This window comes from Quercus suber, unplaced genomic scaffold (assembly GCF_002906115.3).
Source record: "Quercus suber isolate HL8 unplaced genomic scaffold, Cork oak 2.0 scaffold_86, whole genome shotgun sequence".
Lineage (NCBI taxonomy): Eukaryota > Viridiplantae > Streptophyta > Magnoliopsida > Fagales > Fagaceae > Quercus > Quercus suber.
This window is the reverse complement of record NW_027069551.1, coordinates 409,556-430,618: the sequence shown is the minus strand read 5'-3', so window position 1 is coordinate 430,618 and position 21,063 is coordinate 409,556. Positions and strand designations below refer to the sequence as shown.

Sequence of the window (21,063 nt, the reverse complement as noted above, 5' to 3'; positions counted from 1 at the left end):
TCTTTTTCCACGTGGCGACCACCTGGAAATTAAGTCTTTAAGACTCGATTTATAAACCAAAAAAATTTAAAAAAATTTTAAGTCTCAAGCAAACCCAAAACTCCATCTTCCATGGACAAAGTAGAGGCAGCTCTCAAGCTCAAATACCCATCTTCAACCCAAACCCCAAATCTCAAAAACCTAGGCCAAGGTCGCGCGGCTTGGGGCTCGCGGGGCCTGGGTAGCTAGTGGTTGCGGCGGTGGCGGCCTGGGCATTTGGTGGTTGCGGTGGTGTTTTTGTTTCTTTTCTTCTTCAGCTTTTTTTTTTTTTTTTTTTTTGGGCTTTGATTTCTTTGTTGGCGTTGTTGTTTTGATTTCTTTGTTGGTGTTGTTGTTCTTTTTTATCTGGTCTTATAAATCGAGTCTTAGAGACTTGATTTCCAGGTAGACACCATGTGGGAAAAGTGTCAACTCAGACCCGATTAAAACATGAAAATCAACCCTCAAAGACTCTATTTATAAACCCTAAATCGAGTTTCTTATACTCGAGATGCTAGTAAAAAATATAGTTTGCAAACATTGCCTACTAACTATATATTTGGAAAGTTATGGCTAGTTACCCATTTTCGCTATAAATTTTGACTTGAACTTGATCTGACTCAAATCCAGCTAGGACAGAGTTTCCTCTAGTCGGATCAGACGAGACCACCTAAGCCTTGTGGCATTGGCACTTAGTGGTAGAGCTCCAAATAAGGTGAAAGCATGTGATATCTTGTCGTGATCTACCCAAATCTAGCTGCTCTATCTTCAGATCTAGTGAGATATCACTAGATCTATGAAGAGATGGCAGCTTTTGAAGTAGGAGGTGACAAAGTTGAAGAAAGATATGGTTGCTTTAAGGAGGAGACGTAGTTGGAGGAGGACATTGCAGCTTTGATGGAGAAGGTGACAATGTAGAAGGATGGAAATAACCCTAATTAGATCTTAAAGAATATGTACATCTCTTTGTGAATGGAGGGAAATAACCCCAATTAGATCTTGATGCTTGTCATAGCCTTTTCTTTTAAATTTGATGGTAGATGTCAAATTAACTATTTTAAAAAAAAAAAAAAATAGTTTAATGCTATATTTCTTATCCACTAATGTATAAGGAATTTTTTTTTTTTGGGTGATTTCAACAAAAACCAATATAATAATATTATTCTTTCAATTTAAAATTATAACTTTTTATTTTTAATTAATAATATTTAAAAAAATCAAAACATAAAAACACACACCTATAAAAGAAAGGAATGAAATTTTAACACAAAAAATATATCACAAATTCACTCAAAAGTCATGATAACTTTTAATGGAGAATGTAGTAAATTATAATAATACACAAAAAAACACTCCTATCAAATCTCGAGTCTTGATGGAATGAAATGTAAAATTAAAGAACCTTAAAATATTTTGACCTATTCATCAATGACACTTTCTAATTTTAGTTCACTCGTAACAACATGATTCTCCCTGTCTCTACTCTTTTCAGATTTTTTGCACAAGATGTTGGACAAATTTCCAACGGCAATTGTAGAAGCCGATGACTATGGCTGGATTCCTCTTCATTATGCTGCATATTTAGGCAATGTAAAAGTTGTAGAACTATTTTTGAAAAAAAATAGTTCCCTTGCTTACATAATGGACAAAGAGGGCATGTCTGCTCTTCACATTTCAGCTAAGAAAGGACATGTAGGTGTAATGAGAACACTCATTAGAAATTGTCCAGAAACTTGTGAATTGTTGGACAACAAAGGTAGGACAGCTCTTCATGTTGCCGTGGAAACTGGAAAGAAAAATGCAGTGGAAATATTGCTCAAGGAATTAGCTTTTCAGGATCTCATAAATGAGCAAGATGAAGAAGGAAACACGCCTTTGCATCTAGCTGCAATCAATGGAAGTTATACAATACTGTTGATGCTAGCAGATGACAGGAGAGTTGACAAGTGGGCTATGAACGAGGAGGGGATGAACGCTGCTGACATTATTCAGTTAGATAATCGGCTTTTAAGCTGTGAAAAGGTAAGTCTCGTGAAACTTTTTGTATATATTGATGAAAAATTGTTTTAGTTTTACCAAAGAAAAACTTCTGCAGGAAAACCCCAGTCTTCTAGAATTTTTAGAAAAGATTACGGATTCTGTTCTTAGTTTTTATATGAAAAGTAACTAGTTTAGAGCATTAAGAACCTTCTTTTTTTTGTATTTAGTTAACCATTTTTTTGAAAACTCATCTGATTCTGTATACTATACCCTGTTTCATTAAAATGTTTTTTCTTCCAAATCATTTGCTTCTTATGATAGCCACCAATCCTTCTCCCCCATGAAGATTTACATGTAGTGGGTGCCATTGACACAACACCAGAACACAAACTAACTAGAATCACAGAACTATTTAACAGTAGCACCACACACAAATCAAAACCACCAATGATCAATGATAGAGGATGCAAAACAAACCCACCAAATCCAAGAATATCCACAAATCTCACTGAAAGTTCAATATGGGTATGAAACACCCTTGAACGTTTAGACCCCCAATTACAAAATTACCAATTCAAGCTTTATATCAAACAATCTATGTGCGAAAAATGATAACAAGCTTATAACAGAATTGATAAACAATCTAAACCATAAATAGTCACAATCACAGTAGTAATTAAATGGTAAAGATAAAGGGAAGAGAGGTGCAAACACAAAGACAACACACGATGTGTTATCGAAGAGGAAACCGAAGCTCTCGGCATAAAATCTCTCCGCCGCCCTCCAAACGGTCAATAATCCACTAGAAAATGTAGTTAAGATACATGACAGCAATAGATCCTCTAAGCCTAATCTACCCAGGTACCTAAGCCCTCCAAGCTTCCTGCTCCAACAAGGTTACGCCGAACCTTTTTTCTTTTCTAGCTGACCGGATTTCGCTATAGCCCATAGCATCAACCAATCACCATTGGTTCCTTCCCAAACTGCTTCCCTTAGCACCAAATAAACCTTCTCACAGACGTGGGTGTGGTGAGAAAAGGATTTGGTCAATAATCTCTCAAGGGTATGACAATGGAGAGAAAGAGAGTAGAGGAATTTGTTGAGTCTCTAAGGTAAAGATTGTGGATGAATCAATCTTGTATTTCTCTAGGATTTCTCTCACAAAATTCTCTCTGGAAACTCTCTCAATTTAGTAGGTATAAGGGTCTATATATAGTGGTGTGTGTTTGGAATACGAAGAGACAGTTTTTGCCAAACAGGACTGGATGGCAGCTTGGCCTCGCAGCTTGTCCAAGTCGTGAGTTCAAGTCGCGACGTAACGGCTTAGCCAGCCTAGGACTTTTGTCCTATAGTGCAACAGCTGGCACAACCCTTCACCTTCCTTGTGTGCTTCTCATGTTCCTACAGTTGGTGGCTTGCTAGTCGCGAGTCAGCCGCGAATCCTAGCCGTGAAACTCTGCTTCTTTGCACAAACTTGAGCTTTTCTTCACACTCTCTTCACACACTACCCTTACATGAATCCCACCTAAATACAGGGTTACTAAGCGCTAAATTAAAAGCAAATTGACATGAAATAAAGCCAACAAGATGGATAATAAATTTCAACCTTATAATCTCCCCCTTTGGCTATTCCATGACAAAACTCTAAAACAAACTCTAGACTTAACACGTGAGTTGGAAACAGTTGGAAAACTCACTCACACCTAACTCTAGAATCTGTGAAGTTTTTGAACCATAAGAACAAGTATCTTCTGAAATACAACAACACAAAAAGTTCATTGTATACAGAAACTTGTAATGCATATGGAGCAAACACAATGCGATCAAGCATAATGGAGTAAAGCAATAAACCATGGCAAGACCAAAATAAGCAATCACTATAACCAAGTGATCACAATGCTCATTCACACTTGGAATAAACATCCGGACATTCAAACTAATAAACACAAAGCAAATCACTTGAATGACCAACACTCAACCAATGCACAGTACATGAAGTATGTACATCTAGGAAAAATCCTACAAGAGTACAAGAGTGACAGTACTTAGAAGGAAATACATAACATTTAGTTAGAAGTACAGATTTAACAAAGCACAAAGGGTACATAAAGCATGGTACAAACTACAAAGGACTACAAGTGCATAGAGACAAACCCTTAAAGCTTACAGAAGCAACATGGGTACAAAACAAAAACATAAACCTTAAAAACCTACAAAGGTAGCAAGTACAAACCAAAAGCATAACAGTACATGTGCTAAATAATATAAAACGGATACTGAAATATGATAAAAGCTAAAGATAGACAAAAGCAATAAACAAAAGCCTGTTAGCTGAAATCTCCCCCTTTCGTTGAGCTCCCCCTACCAACAGCATCTCCCCCTTTTTGTCATAGAATAGCTAGTCTTCATCATCTTCTAGCTTTCTTTCAATTTGATCCAATTGAGCTTGAATAGAAGTGAACTTCGTGTCCCATCGAATGTTGAGATGGTGCAAGATGGAAGATAGGCTGGACATCTTTGAACTCAATTCATAAACAGATGCTACAATAGAGTCTACCTTCTCGTCGGCGGGGAATTAACTGGAGCACAAACCACTGTGGGATGCGGAAGCTTCTGTTTTGATTCCCTTCTTGCTATGACCAATGCTAGCGTTGAATGTGTGCATGTTGATTGGACATGGTTTTGTGCAGGGAAATTCATTCTTAGAAGGATGGAGNGCTATCGAGAAGGTGTCGAGCTTTAAAAACTTTGCACTTCAGCTTGCTTTTTCTTGGACAGACTTGATGACTTCAACACTTGACCTTGAAACATTGTTTCTTGAAGTATTAAAAACACATAGAACTACCCAATTACAAGTAGAGTGCGTTTTGTCAAAGGATTAGCCAATTTACATAAATAAGTGACATATGTTTTTAATCAAGTTAAAACATATATGTCCTAACATATTGTCTTATAATTTTGTTTTCGTAGCCATTTTGTTGCATTTGTGGTGGTGGTCTATTGCCAAGGTGCCTTATAATGAGATCGATGTCCCATTTTTTGAGGGTTCTTAATTGGAGGATGTTCTTATGTAAGTTCACCTCAACTGATCATTCATTTCTTCAAAAGAACCCTTTGTTATCTACTTTATCTACCATAACCAACTTGTTCAATATGAAGTAAGACTTCAATGGCTCGCACCAAGATCATTTTCATCAAAAAATGCAAGATAGAAAAAGGTATCACTTTCACACATTTAACTTCCAAAATCGGTCACATCAGTTAAGTTAAAAATGCATAAATTTGCAAAGTTGCTATAGTAATTATGTAAATTCACACTAGCATTATTTACTATGCATATAGTTTTTAATTCTTTTTTACGTATCCCAAGGTTTAAGAAAGAGAATGATGATGGTGTGATTGAATGGTTAATGGTTATTGTATGTGGAGAAAGAGAAAAAATTTAAAAAATAAAAAAAAATTGATATTTAATGTAATGTAGTGTAAAATAGTTAATCTGATGTATAGTGTTTTAAAAAAATGTGAATATGTAAAATAAAATAAAAGTAAGTTCTTATACTAAAATGGAAGGAATTTTTTTGCAAGAGTTGATGTGAATGCTTAAGAAGACCTCCAACCAATCGCAAATAGAAGCTTTTCTAGTCAAGCTGTTCACGAACTCACAAAGATGCTACGAAGATTGTTAAGGTATTAAATGGTGAGCAAGGAATTCTTAGAGCATTTGTATTAGCTTGTGCAAAAATTTCTATCTATTTTAGGATAAGAACATTTTTTTTTTTTTTTTTTTACACAATAGCTTTTCAAAAACACCTACATTAGATTATCTATTCTATTTTATTTAAATAATCATTTTTCATTCTTTGTTTATAGTATCTTCAGAGAGAGAGAGAGAGAGAGAGGAATTTGATGAGGCAAAAAATGAGAGAAAAAAAAAATTAAAATAATGATGTACAAAACTACCACAGTAACTATGTATATTTACACAATTAATGTAGCAACTTTGCAAATTTACCATCAATAACTTAACTGATGTGGGTGATTTAGAGCTTGAATGTGTAAATTTGACACTTTTCTTTTATTATACACCTACTAATGCAAATACCCTTACTCAATACAATTGAAAGGCCCTTCACAGTCTATTAACAACACCCTCAATTTACTTCTTCTTTTTTTGAGACTCATCCTCTACATTCATATAACAAGTTTATAGGAATGATATGGACATATAGTCCATGGAATTCTAATAGAGTAATTCTTATTGTAATAAGACTATAAAATAGAGGTGACAATATTCGACATGACTTGCAAACATGATATAGTTGTTTTGTGGGTTAGTGTTTAGTTTAAATGGGTTAGTGCCAAAAATGGGTCGACATTCTGAACATGATTAATAAATAGGTAATCAACTGGAAATGACCTATTTGAATATAAATAAATTTCATTTTAAAAAAATTGATTCTAAATATAATTAAGTAATTTAAAAAAAATTTAATAGTTATATTAATAAAGGATAAAGTTTAGCTACATACAAAATTGTTTGTCGCTTAAGATTATAATCATACTCAATAAAATAAAGGGTAAATATATAATATATAGAGAGCTATTAAGGCTTGGACAAAGTCTATCTTCTCAACTCAATACGTGGCAATTTATAAAGAGTTCGAATTTGGAAAACTCATGTTTATATTATTCAATAAGAGATTGCTATATCAGTTTTTTACTCAAAACTCAATACATTCTACCACACATTATAACATGTTGAAATTTAGATGGAGCATTCATTTGTACAAAGTTTTCTAGAAAAGAATCTAAGGATTTTGAGTTGCATGTGGTAAAATTGTAAGTGCTATAGGAGGGAATTGGGGGGAGTAGTAGAATTAAGGATGATTCTATTATAATGCTTTGATTCTATTTAGTGGACTTGTTTCTTTGGGAGTTGGTGGTAAACCTCTAAAGAGTTTTCCACGTAGAATTTTTCTTTTTGTAACCATATTGCTTATGTTATTTACTTTTTGCATTTATTTGTTTTCCAATATTGGTTTGTACTTATCAAAGCTAAGAGAAATCTAATTAGATCTCAAATAAAAGTTTAATTTTATGTCACGTGTTTCAACTTTTTTATTTTAAATATTAGTAACAAATTTATCCATACATACTTTTTTAGATTCAATTTATTTTTCAACTTTTTTTTTTTAGTTTTTTATATGTTGACATTTATAATGAACAAACATTTATACATAAATAAAACATGACTCATAATTGAAAATTATATTCTAACTAAAAAAAAATCAAATGTATAGATTAATAAAACCTAGTTTACCAATAGCAAAGTTGCAACTTTAATAATGTTGTGAGCAATTTATAATCTAAACTTGCACGAATAAAAATCAATTTATTAAATGATTTAATAAATTAATATCTTAACACAAATGGATTGATGTGATATACATCAAATTAGCAATACATGTGATAACTTATAAGTTATGAAGCAAATACATCATGTTGCTCACTCTCTCAGTTGCTATGTGATATGTTTAGAAAGAGAAAAGAAATAGTAATAAAAGACTAGAAATAAAGGGTGAGTGGGTGACAGTGTTATGTCTTGTCACTTCTATGTCTCTTTCACTACCATGACAAAACAAAATTTTAATAGCATAATGAGAAAAAATAAATGGAGCGTGGGCTTAAAGCCAAACCTGAAGGGAGAAAAGATTTGGAGCACAACAAATTTCAAGCCACTGCAGAGAATTTAAATGGGGAATGACACAGTTTCTAGCAATGAGTATAAAATTCTGAGGTTTGAGTTTGATTTATTTGGGCCATTTGATTTTAGTCTTTAGTTTTATTTGTTCAGTTATTGAGAGAGAAATAGAGATTTTTATGTTTGTGTAGTACGAGAGACTTAAGTGGTACACTCTTATACTCCCACACAAAGATGGAAGAGTCAAGAGCACTGATCACCATGAGTTTTTTCTTTTTCCCCTGTTTTTTCTTTGATATATATGAGAGATAATCAATTCTACTCCCGCAAAATGATTCTATTTATGTTTTTTTCTTTGAGAAAATATATATTTTTGATGCACTAGTTTATTTTTTGGCCTTAATTAATATTCTTATAGAGAAGAAAATATCTTATTGGTTCAAATTTGGGGACTTGTTCCACATGGGGCTTAGGCAATTGCATTTGTTTCTTATAGGGTAGAGTTGGCCCTGGACAGGAGACTGTAATCTGTAATTTCTTTTGCACTTGCTGAGATAGCTTACCAATACTTTATTAAAATAAATAAATAAATAAATAGGCATCTAGAGAAGGTTACAATTGAAGGGAGAAGAAGACAAAATAAGGGTAGGGGACTGAACCGATCGCTGGAGATGACATGTCTAGGCTCCAAAACCCACACCAAAAACAGATAGTTTCAACTTTTAGTAGATTTTATTAGCAAATGGGATTACATGCCCACCCCCCCCCCCCCTCCAAAAAATGCAGCTTGTTCTACATATTAAGATTTCATAACAAAATAACAATATAAAAGTTTGGTTCAATATCAATGGTTTGAGACTAAATTTGTTAGGGTAATATTTTTTATGTATTGGCATATCCTATGACAAAACGCAGTTTACTTGTAATTGGGCAGATCTAAGTGAGTTAAAAATTATCATGACAAGTGAATTCATTGAAGATATGAAGATTACTCAAGAATTGTTCAAGAAAAACCTGAATCTACAGGTTTTGATACCTCATTGATACCTGTTAATTTATCGAGATGTAATGAAGCTCGATACCTAGCTTGATACATCTCGATCTATCGAGTTGACGAATTTGAGAAGATAGAACATTAAGATTAAGAGAGCCCAAGGTTTGTGTAAACCTANAGAGAGAGAGAGAGAGGAATTTGATGAGGCAAAAAATGAGAGAAAAAAAAAATTAAAATAATGATGTACAAAACTACCACAATAACTATGTATATTTACACAATTAATGTAGCAACTTTGCAAATTTACCATCAATAACTTAACTGATGTGGGTGATTTAGAGCTTGAATGTGTAAATTTGACACTTTTCTTTTATTATACACCTACTAATGCAAATACCCTTACTCAATACAATTGAAAGGCCCTTCACAGTCTATTAACAACACCCTCAATTTACTTCTTCTTTTTTTGAGACTCATCCTCTACATTCATATAACAAGTTTATAGGAATGATATGGACATATAGTCCATGGAATTCTAATAGAGTAATTCTTATTGTAATAAGACTATAAAATAGAGGTGACAATATTCGACATGACTTGCAAACATGATATAGTTGTTTTGTGGGTTAGTGTTTAGTTTAAATGGGTTAGTGCCAAAAATGGGTCGACATTCTGAACATGATTAATAAATAGGTAATCAACTGGAAATGACCTATTTGAATATAAATAAATTTCATTTTAAAAAAATTGATTCTAAATATAATTAAGTAATTTAAAAAAAATTTAATAGTTATATTAATAAAGGATAAAGTTTAGCTACATACAAAATTGTTTGTCGCTTAAGATTATAATCATACTCAATAAAATAAAGGGTAAATATATAATATATAGAGAGCTATTAAGGCTTGGACAAAGTCTATCTTCTCAACTCAATACGTGGCAATTTATAAAGAGTTCGAATTTGGAAAACTCATGTTTATATTATTCAATAAGAGATTGCTATATCAGTTTTTTACTCAAAACTCAATACATTCTACCACACATTATAACATGTTGAAATTTAGATGGAGCATTCATTTGTACAAAGTTTTCTAGAAAAGAATCTAAGGATTTTGAGTTGCATGTGGTAAAATTGTAAGTGCTATAGGAGGGAATTGGGGGGAGTAGTAGAATTAAGGATGATTCTATTATAATGCTTTGATTCTATTTAGTGGACTTGTTTCTTTGGGAGTTGGTGGTAAACCTCTAAAGAGTTTTCCACGTAGAATTTTTCTTTTTGTAACCATATTGCTTATGTTATTTACTTTTTGCATTTATTTGTTTTCCAATATTGGTTTGTACTTATCAAAGCTAAGAGAAATCTAATTAGATCTCAAATAAAAGTTTAATTTTATGTCACGTGTTTCAACTAATTTTCTTAATTTTGGTAACTATTTACTACACCACATTAATTGAGTCCAATTTAATTTTCTTAGATTTTTGCATTAAATGATTTATCAAACGAGAAAATCATAGAATGAAAATTAATAAACCTTAAAAAGTCACCATCATTAATTTATTATTATTATTATTATGCAAATTAAATAGAGGTTAGCCAAATTAAAATTGAGAATTTTATGGATAACAATTTCAGTTTTTTTTCTTCATTTGTTCAAATAAAATTATATTATTTATTAGTAGCAATTGTATATTTTCAAATATACAAACATTATATATAATATATAAATTTGGTAAAATTTTAAAACTCATTTAATTATGCTTATTTGTAAATATATCTCATGCATATGTATGAGGTTACAAACAAGTTAACCAAAAATTGAACGTCCCAAAATATTTGGTTAATTAATTTTCTAGATTAAAATTGGTAATTTCTAACAATCGGGGTCTAAATCTCCAACAACGTGTCTAGGAGTGATCAGTTCCACAAACGCAAATGAAGCTGAGTTCCCAAGCATTTTTAGGCTCATAGAGAGTCAAATTTACACCACAAGACTCAAAATTGCAAGTTTTGTGACATTGGATAATGACCAAGTAAAACAAAGATCATCTTTCCTCTCCTGAAGGTAGGAGATTCATACAATGCCTCAATGAGCTACCATCCCACAAGGGAGAGGTGCCAAGTATAAATACCTCATTTGCTCCACCATTTAGTTCCTACAATCAAACAAACAAATAGATCCTTTGTTGACTCACAAAATGGCAAACTCCAAGTACTTTTTTCTTCAAATTGCATGCTTCATCCTCTTTTTATCCTTGTCTCCTTCATACGCCCACAACAAGAGCCACGAAAGCACCCCACCTCCTGTGGTTTCCAAGCAAATGTTGATTTCAAAGGTTGCTTCAACAAGGTTTATGCTTTTGGTGATTCAGACACAGACACTGGAAATCCCCCCCCCTCCAAAAAATGCAGCTTGTTCTACATATTAAGATTTCATAACAAAATAACAATATAAAAGTTTGGTTCAATATCAATGGTTTGAGACTAAATTTGTTAGGGTAATATTTTTTATGTATTGGCATATCCTATGACAAAACGCAGTTTACTTGTAATTGGGCAGATCTAAGTGAGTTAAAAATTATCATGACAAGTGAATTCATTGAAGATATGAAGATTACTCAAGAATTGTTCAAGAAAAACCTGAATCTACAGGTTTTGATACCTCATTGATACCTGTTAATTTATCGAGATGTAATGAAGCTCGATACCTAGCTTGATACATCTCGATCTATCGAGTTGACGAATTTGAGAAGATAGAACATTAAGATTAAGAGAGCCCAAGGTTTGTGTAAACCTAACAAGAATGGGAGAGCTCATCAAAAGGCCCATTAAGCTCCTTTATGAATAAGGAGGTATGGAGAAAGAAAACCCTAATCCTAAAAAGCTAACCTTGGAGAGCCTCATTTGGTTTTCTTATTTGAATCCTTATCCTCCTCCTAACTGTAGGTTGGTATAAGGTACTGAGCTTCCTTTACTTGTAACCGCTTGTTATGATAATAGTGGATTCTTGAGAGTGGTGACCTTAAAATCACCCGGCGGGGTTTTTGCTGTGTATGTTTTGTCCATTCATAAACAAATCACCATGTCAATTTATTTTCCGCTACGTGCTTAGTTTAATTGGTGATATGTTTGTGTTACCACGCATATTGCATGTTAATTTGATTAATCAATAAACTTGGCTAATTAATCAATTAATTCATCACAAGGAGTCAATATGTTTTTGGCCTATCACATTTAAAATAGGGGAAAAAGTAGTGGGAGAAAGAAGAGGTGCCCTATAAGGGTGAAGATAGCAAATAGTCCTCTCATCTTCCTTATTCTTCTACCTCTCCTACTCCTTGAAAATTAAGTGGTGTCGGTTTCAAAGTTGTGCAGGAAATAAATTACAAAGAGAGAAGAGTGTAGAGATTAAAAAAAAAAGTTTTTTTCATTGTAGTTTTTTCTAGGAAGGAATATAAAGGATGCAAAATTTGTAACTTCCTAGGAGTCTGAATGTTGTGTCTATGTTTAATCAATTGATTTTAAGGCGCAAACATCTTTTATAGTAGTCCATGTAGTGCAATAGGAAATGTGTAGGAATAAAAAATACATTTCAAATTATGGTAGATAAATATGTAAAGCAAAATTATATGTAATGTTAAAACTACCCAAGATGAATGTGTAAAGTCAATAATCTATTTATACATACATACATACATACATACATATATATATATATATATATAGATGTGGAAAAAAAGGGGGAAAGAAACATATCTTGATGATAATTTGATTGAAAAATAAAAAATAGATCTCATATTTTGTCACCCCAAAAAAAGGTTTTGGTGATTGTCGTTGCATGAGTAGAAACATGTGTAGGTCAGTAGATTGTTGGCTAGCAAACCATGAGATAAAGTTGGTCTTAAGTGTGTTTTACTTTTGAGAGAGTTTTTGAAGTCCAAGACTTATGCCTAGAACAACTCAAGAAGAAAGAGGTTTTTGGAATCTCAGTACATAGCTCAAGAAGAAAGAAGTTTTTGAAATCTCAATATACATATCAATTGATTGTGATAAGTTCAATGCATACCTTGATACCTATTGTTTGGTCAAGAATCATGGATAGAAAATCCAATTTTGGTCTATTGATTCATCCAATCTCTAACATTTTATGCCCTACTTGCTAGAATATATGAGGACTAAAAATGACAACCAAATAAAGATTTTTTTAGATATGATTTGCACATGCAGGGTTTTTGTAGCCGAGTTCTCACTCAACAACAACCAAAGAAGATATTAGATTGATGATCAAGGGCTGTAGTGAAAACCTTCAAGGTGAATCTTCAAATTCTGATAGCACATTCATTTGGACAAAGTTTGCTAGAAAATAGTCTAAGGATTTTGAGTTTCATGTGGTAAAATTGTAAGTACTATTAGGGGGAACTGTAGAATTAAAGATGATTGTATTATAGAACTTTGATTCTATTCAATGGATCTGTTTTCTTGGAGGTTAGTGGTATAGAATTTTTTCCATTTAGAACTTTTCTTTTCGTAACCATATTGCTTATTTTATTTACTTTTTGCATTTAATTGTTTACCAATATTGGTTTGTACTTATCAAAACTACGAGAAATCTAATTAGATCTCAAATAGGAGTCTAATTTTATGTTATGTGTTCCATTCAATTTTCTTAATTTTGGTGCAACTATTTAAAACACTACAAAAATCGATTCCAACTTAATTTTCTTAATTTTTTTTGTGCTAAATGAGTTATCAAATGAGAAAACCATAGAATTTAAATTAATAAACCTTAAAAAAAATAACCAACATTGATTAATTATTATTATTATTATTATACAAATTAAATAGTGGTTAGACAAATTAAAATTGAGAATTTAATGGATAAAAATTTCATTTTTTTTTTCATTTGCTTCAAATAAAATTGTATTTATTTTATTAGTAGCTATTTTATATATTCAAATATACAAACATTATATATATATATAAGTTTTAAATCATTCATGTCTTTAATACTTCATTAATTCAATTAAAAATATTTTACTCACTTTGGTTGGTAATTGGTAACTTATATTTAAAATGAAAGCTTTAAGAATTCACTATGGAGGATTGTATAGATGTTTGTGTTTGTGCATGTTTATAGAAGTTTGTATAAGCTAATAAATTAGATGTTTGTGTTTGAACTCTCAAAGTATTGAATAAATGCTCAAAAAAAAAAAAAAAAAAAAACTTGTAGGATGTATTAATGTCAAAGTGGAATAGAGACAACATTCTACTGAGTTTGGAACGAGTGGTTAGACAAACTACAAAAGTGCAGACTCATGAGACAGAAGGGCTTGAAGAATTTCATGAAACACAGGGGATGGTGCGCAACACAACTCCAAAAGACAACACATCTCCAAAAGACAATCCTGGAAGAGACACACCTATAGCCAAATTCAATATAACGGCAATGACAATATTTACAACTGTCACCTTCGCGGCAGCTTTTCAAGTTCCTGGTGGATACGAGGACTCGGGCTTGGCAATTTTACGCAAAAACAAACACTTTCGAACCTTTCTGATATTTGATTGTTTGGCCTTTGGTACCTCAGCTGCGGTAATGTGCATCCACTTTGCGATTACAATTTTTCCAGAAGTTAAATATCCTCGCCTCTCCCGGTACGCAGAAATGCTGCAAGTGCCGTTAGTTGAATTCTCCATATTTTGGATGATAGTAGCCTTTTATGGGGGCGTACAAGCAGTCTTGGATGAGAATGACCCTTCAAACCTTGCTTCTTGGGCTACGTTTTATTTAGTGATTTCCATTTTGGTCCCCTTATTTTTTATTTTTTGTTGTACAATGTATACAGTTAAGTTTTAGATATCTGGCTAAATTTTTGGGTCAAATCAAGCTGTTGTAAGGGTTGTTTTAAATTAGTTTGGTTTGTATTAAAACGAATCAAGATGCAGAATTTCATTAATCAAGCTTGGTAACAATCACTAAAGCAAAATAATTTTCATTTCAAAAGAGAGTATCTAAAGACAAAAATTAAGGGTACGTTTGGTACGTTGTAATAGCTCCTGTAATGAAATAGTTATTCATGTGTAATATCAATTCGGTCATTTGATTGCATCTTTATTACATGGATTAGTTATTACATTGGAATAATTATTCTTTAAATTAAAGAATAGCTATTCTTCTTTAAAATGGATGTAATAACTATTCCTTAGTGTATATAATAAGTTTTAAAATTAATATATTTCCAAAAATATAAAGTTTTCTTATACATCATCTTTTACAAGTTTTTCATATGTAACAACCAAACTTATGAATAGTAATAGTTATTCCATTACAATGTCTTTTATTCCTAGTAATAAAGATTACTATTCCTAATGTAATCTACATTCAGTGTACCAAACGTACCTTAAGTTCGTGTGATATTCACTCAACACTAATATGAGTGAGATTACGTGATCGGTGCATCGACCAGCCTATGTGTCAATGTCGGATTTCAGCTCCAACAATCTTGCCATCCACATATTTGTCAAGGTCGTGAGTGGTAATAAATAGAGTTTTTTATTTCCCAAAATAAAATTCAAGTTTCTAATAAAAAAAAAAAAAAAAAATCTCATAACATGGTAAAAATATAGTCCAGATACCGTATAAATACTTGATTTAAGTTTAGTTTAGTTATTTTTTAAAAAAAAAAAAAACATAATAAAACTTATAGATAATTCAATTACTCAATCTTGTGGGTATTTAATTCAATAATATATGATTTATTGAATTAAATATGAAAAATAATACCTAAACAAAAATTATGCTATTAGAAAATCTTAAGAGAAAAATTGAATTAAGAATTCCCTCTAATTTTAGTTTAGTTAACTCTCATATAACTCTAAATAATATTATACCATTCAATACGTTTTAATTACATGTGAATTTTGACAAATTTACTATTGAATTAGATGATCTTTTTATGCTCTACATACTCATGAAATTTCAAAATGATGATCTGAGATTATAAAATATTAATCTAATAAAATGTTATTAGGTGGTGTATTATTACTTACAGTTATACTAGATGTAGCTTTAACTAACAAAACTTTTTGAACCTAACAAAACTAACTTGAATCATAGAACAAGTTAACATAACACCACACACAAAACAAGACCACCAACAATAATAGAGTATGCAAAACCGACCCACCAAATCCAAGAATATCCACAAATCTCACAAAGAAATCAAATAGTGATTGAGAAACTCACTCCTAATTAGGAAAACACTTTAGAAATCGATAACAAGTGAAAAAAAAATCCCTCAAGAATCCAAGAAGACTAAAGAGAAAAACCCACAAAAATCCTCAGCTTATGATGTTGCTAGGACCTGTGTCATGGACGTGCTTCAACATACACCAATCTAGTTTGAGAGAGAGAGAGAGAGAGTCGGATGGGCTACATGCAGCAAATACCAATTGTAATTTTTTAAGAAGGAAAATGAAACACTAAGGTAATTGCTTTCTCTATCAAACACAACCCTCCTTCTACCACAACCTCAATCCCAATGTAAGGAAGAAAATTTTTTAATTTTTAATTTTTTACTTAAGAGGAAGGATCAAAAAATAAAAACCCTTTTTTTTTCTCCTTTTATTTTTGAGTTAGTTGTCAAAAGAAGCTTATATGTTCATTATAATTTTATGAATGTCCAATTAATTTAAGTTACCAATATATATAATTTATCACTAACAGGATTGTAACATTATTTAACTCAGTATGAAATACACTAGACTTTTTCTCAACATCATATATTTGAATAAGAGAATATTATTTATAAATTTATAAAAAAATTTAATTTGTAAATGCAGGGGCCATATGCATTTATATTTCAATTTAAAAAAAAAAAAAAAATTTACGACAGTTCATACATATATTTTCAATTTTTGGTTAAATATTTTTAGGAGCCATTGCCCCATTGTGGTTCTGCCATGGAGGAAAGAATACCACATTGTTGAACTCTCAAAGTACTAAATATATGCTCAAACAAAAACTTGTAGGATGTATTAATGTCAAAGTGTAATAGAGACTACATTTTGAGTTTGGAACGAGTGGTTAGACAAACTATAAAAGTGCATACTCGAGAGACAGAAGGGCTTGAAGAATTTCATGAAACACGGGATGGTGCGTGCAGAGGTCAGGGCAGAAATGCGTGGTGCCAATAATGCGTAAGACAATGCTGGAAGAGACACACCTATAGCCAAATTCAATATAACTGCAATGACAATATATACAACTATCACCTTCACAGCAGCCTTTCAAGTTCCTGGTGAATACGAGGACGAAATGGGCTTTGCAGTTTTACGCAAAAACAAACAGTTTCGAACCTTCTTGATATATGATTGTTTGGCCTTACGTACCTCAGCTGCGGTAATGTGCATCCACTTTGCATTTACAATTTTTCCAGAAATAAAATATCCTCGCCTCGCCGGTATGCAGAAATGCAGTGCCGTTAGTTGAATTCACCATATTTTGGATGATTGTAGCCTTTTATGGTGGCGTGCAAGCAGTCTTGGAAGAGGATGACCCTTCAAACCTGGGTTACGCTTTATCTAGTGATTTCCATTCTAATCCCCCTTATTTCCGATTTCTTTTTGTACAATGTATACAGTTCAGTTTTAGATTGTTCGCTACATTTTTGTGTTAAAATAAAATGCTGTGTTGTTTAAATTAGTTTGGTTTGTATTCAAGTGAATCAAAGGTGCAGAATTTCATTAATCAAACTTCAGAGCAATCACTAGAGCAAAATTATTTTTAGTTCAAGAGAAATTCAAGAAAGAAAGTTGGCAAAAATGCAAAACTCACCCTCTAACTTTCACTTGAATTCATTTCAGTCCTTCAACTTTATTGCCATTCAATTAAGTCAGCTAATATGTTTTAAATTTGTTCAATTAAGACTTTTGTCCACTTCTGTTAAGCACTTGCCATTTAAGTGTCCAATTTTGATTTTCTTTAATAAAAATTTTAAAAAATAATTTTTTTTCAAAAAGAAAAACAACATATTTGGTTTTCCAAATCAACGTGATGAAGAAACATCGGTAACCCAAACCAAGAAATACACTTCTTCTTTACCTTTACCACCTTTCTCTTCTTTCTCCACCTCTTCCTCAACCCCATTTTAAACTCAAACCTTTGTTCTCAACCCTATCCTTGCCCCCATAAACTAGACCACGGAGCTGGCGACCACCCATTTTGAATTCCTTGTTCTCGTACCTCTCTCTCTCTCTTTCAAATTTTTGCAATTGGAATTTGATCAATTTAGTGGGGATTTTTATTTTATTTTCAAGTTTGATCAATGAACAAGATTAGTATGTTTTTTTTATGTGTTTTCTTGGCCAAAATGGGCATTTGCCCATTTCATACAAAACAAGTAGTAAAATACCCATATTCTGAAACTATTTAGCAATATGCTCTTGTTTTAAACTCGATTTTCTAAAAATTGAGTTTCAATGAAAAACTCGATTTTTAGAAAATTGAGTTATAGGAAAAAAACTTTTTATAAGAAAATTACATGGATCTCAAGTTCCATTTAATATTTTGCAAGTAACTCGATTTTCATTAAATCAAGTTTTTCATTGAAACTCGATTTTTTAAAAACTGAGTTTCAAAATAGTAGTATTTTGTTAAATAGTTTTAGAACATGAGCATTTTGCTACTTGTTTTGGGCGAAAGGGGCAAATGCTTGTTTTGGCCGTGTTTTCTTATTTTTGAAGTACACGCACGCACGCATGCACGCACACACACAATAAGAACATGTAACACACACACACACACACAATAAGAACATGTAAAATTGTGAGATTTTAAAAATTTATGTAGCAAAAAATATTATAATATCTATCAAAAGTTAATATTTTATAATTAAAGATATGTTCCTCCTTGTACTTCTTTCATACTTTTTTAAATCACACACACACACACACACAATAAGAACATGTAAAATTGTGAGATCTTAAAAATTTATGTAGCAAAAAATATTATAATATCTATCAAAAGTTAATATTTTATAATTACAGATATGTTCCTCCTTGTACTTCTTTCATACTTTTTTAAATCACTTGATCATGATCCTAAGAAGAATTTTTCCTTTCCTTTTTTATACCATTAATTCCTTTATTATATACCTTACTTAGTTCTTTCATGTACTTCTTTATTACTAAACTGTTGTTTATATGTAATTCCTTCAAAAAGAAAAAAATTGTTGTTTATAAAATAAGTAATTATTGAGTATTCTCAGAGTACCATCAATGCATACTCTTCTCTCTCACATAACTGTGAGTCTCATTAATTAAATTTATGATGAGACCCACAATTCATAGGAAATGAGGGAGTAGTACTCTCAGAGTATTCAATAATTTTCCCTATAAAATTGAATGTTTTCCTTAGATAATTTACAAATAATACTGAAAGTGTGGGGACCAAGGAAGTCAATACCGTAACGGAGGCTATACTGGTTTGACCAACAGTACGATATATTTCAGGTACCGGTCAATACCAATATACCGTTTCGGGTTTACTGCTATTTTATATATATACACACACAAAATCTCTATTTACCATAAAACATTATCTCAAAAATCACTGTTTACAATAAAACATTTCTTCAATTAAGAACAAATTGTTCATAGTTTTAAACTTTAGCATCAACTAAAGTTTAAAATGAAACACAGTAACCCAACAACAAAATAATATGGCTGAAACAACAGTAATCAATTTGTTATTTATCACATCATCTGAGAGTGAGAGTGAAAAAGAAAAATTCTGACTTTTTACTATACTTTAGACTAAATTACAGTTTTAGCCTAAAATATCATATAACGCAGTAATAGAAATGAATTGCAAGGCCCAATATTGAGTTAACTACTTTTAAGTTTTAACTTTGCACCAATCACAACCCAAAGCCAAAGCCTAATTCAAGCAACTTTCTTCTCTTTTGACTCTTTCGTTCAAACCTACACAGTACACGCGTCCTGACCTTCCGACCTCCTCTACTGCACCCACCACCACTACCTCAATACTCACTCACTCACTAATATTAATTACTAATTACACAACACACACAGACAAGTGCTCATAGTTACAAATATCTTCAGGTTCTAATTTCACATGAAATATAATTCCACACAGCAAAAATTAAGGCAAAATTTTACCTGAGTGAGAGACAGCAGCCGAGACCCGAAGGACAGAATGGCTGAGAGACAGAGAGCATAGAATGAGAAGCCGAGAGAGTGAGTGAGAGACATAGCAGCTAGAGACACTGAGACAGAGAAGCTGAGAGAGTGAGAGACACAGAGCAGCTGAGAGAGAGCGTGAGAGAAAGAAAGAGGGCTGTGCGGCTGGGGCCTTAGGTTTAGAATTAGGATTTAGCACAATTACCATATTGCCCTTGAAAACTAGTCAAATTTACCAAATAAAATAAAATAAAAAGCTGGATGTGTTTCGGCCTGGTATTTCTTTACCGGCCAAAACTGCCGAAACATTCGGTATGGTCGATATTTTTTTCAGTATAAAACAGAGGTTGTATTTGTATTAGTGCACTGATCGATACGGTATATACTAGCTATACCAACCGATAAGGTATGAGGTCATCTTTCCTAGTGGGGACACCAACGGGGGTAAATTATATCTTATTTAAGTAAGAGCTCTTGTTCTTTTATTTTGTTTGCCTTTTTTTTTCTTTTTTTTTTTTCTGGGAGAAGGAACACAAATAGACAACACACACAGAAAATGGGGAACCAAATAAATAAATACTGTTAATTCAGCAAAAACAAAACAAACCAAAAGACAAAAATACTCTTATAAAAATGTAACAAGATGTTCATAGAGGGCCTAGCTGCTGGCGGTACTTTTCTTTATAAAGTAAAAGTAGTAGGGGGCCTAGCAATACTTCATGATTCATTTGTTCCCAACCCCATCAAATGTTTGATGCCCCACTTTAATTGCCTAAACTTGCGATCAGGGGCGGCTCCAGGATTTTTGTCCAGGGGGGTCAATAAGAAATATAAATTATATAAAATCTAAAACAAAAGAGACTTGAATATATCATTAAAAAAAAAAAAAAAACATGAAATTCTACAATTGTCTTCTACAATGTTTCATATTTTGAAACCGTTGCATAATAGATTCATTATCAATCCTTCGAGCTATATCTTTTTCAATGTACACAGTCAAACAATCATTCATCCACTGATCTCTTATAGTACTAGCAAAAGAATAAAAAACAAACTATAATTTTTCTAATACACTATAACATATTAATTATTGTTGTTAAGTAATTTTTTTACAATTCTTTAATTAATAAGTTTACAATTCTTTAAATATTTTATATTTTTATTTTCCTT

General features: G+C 32.0%; 1 protein-coding gene across 1 annotated transcript; it reads left to right on the top strand.

Annotated features, from left to right (window-relative positions):
• The first annotated feature begins 1,373 nt into the window (after nt 1–1,373).
• Nucleotides 1,374–14,688, top strand: LOC136067809 (protein ACCELERATED CELL DEATH 6-like). The gene is made up of 2 exons (XM_065774123.1): nt 1,374–2,040; nt 13,922–14,688. The coding sequence occupies exons 1-2, from the start codon at nt 1,525–1,527 to the stop codon at nt 14,546–14,548; spliced, it is 1,143 nt and encodes a 380-aa protein (XP_065630195.1). The 5' UTR covers nt 1,374–1,524; the 3' UTR covers nt 14,549–14,688.
• The last annotated feature ends 6,375 nt before the right edge of the window (nt 14,689–21,063 follow it).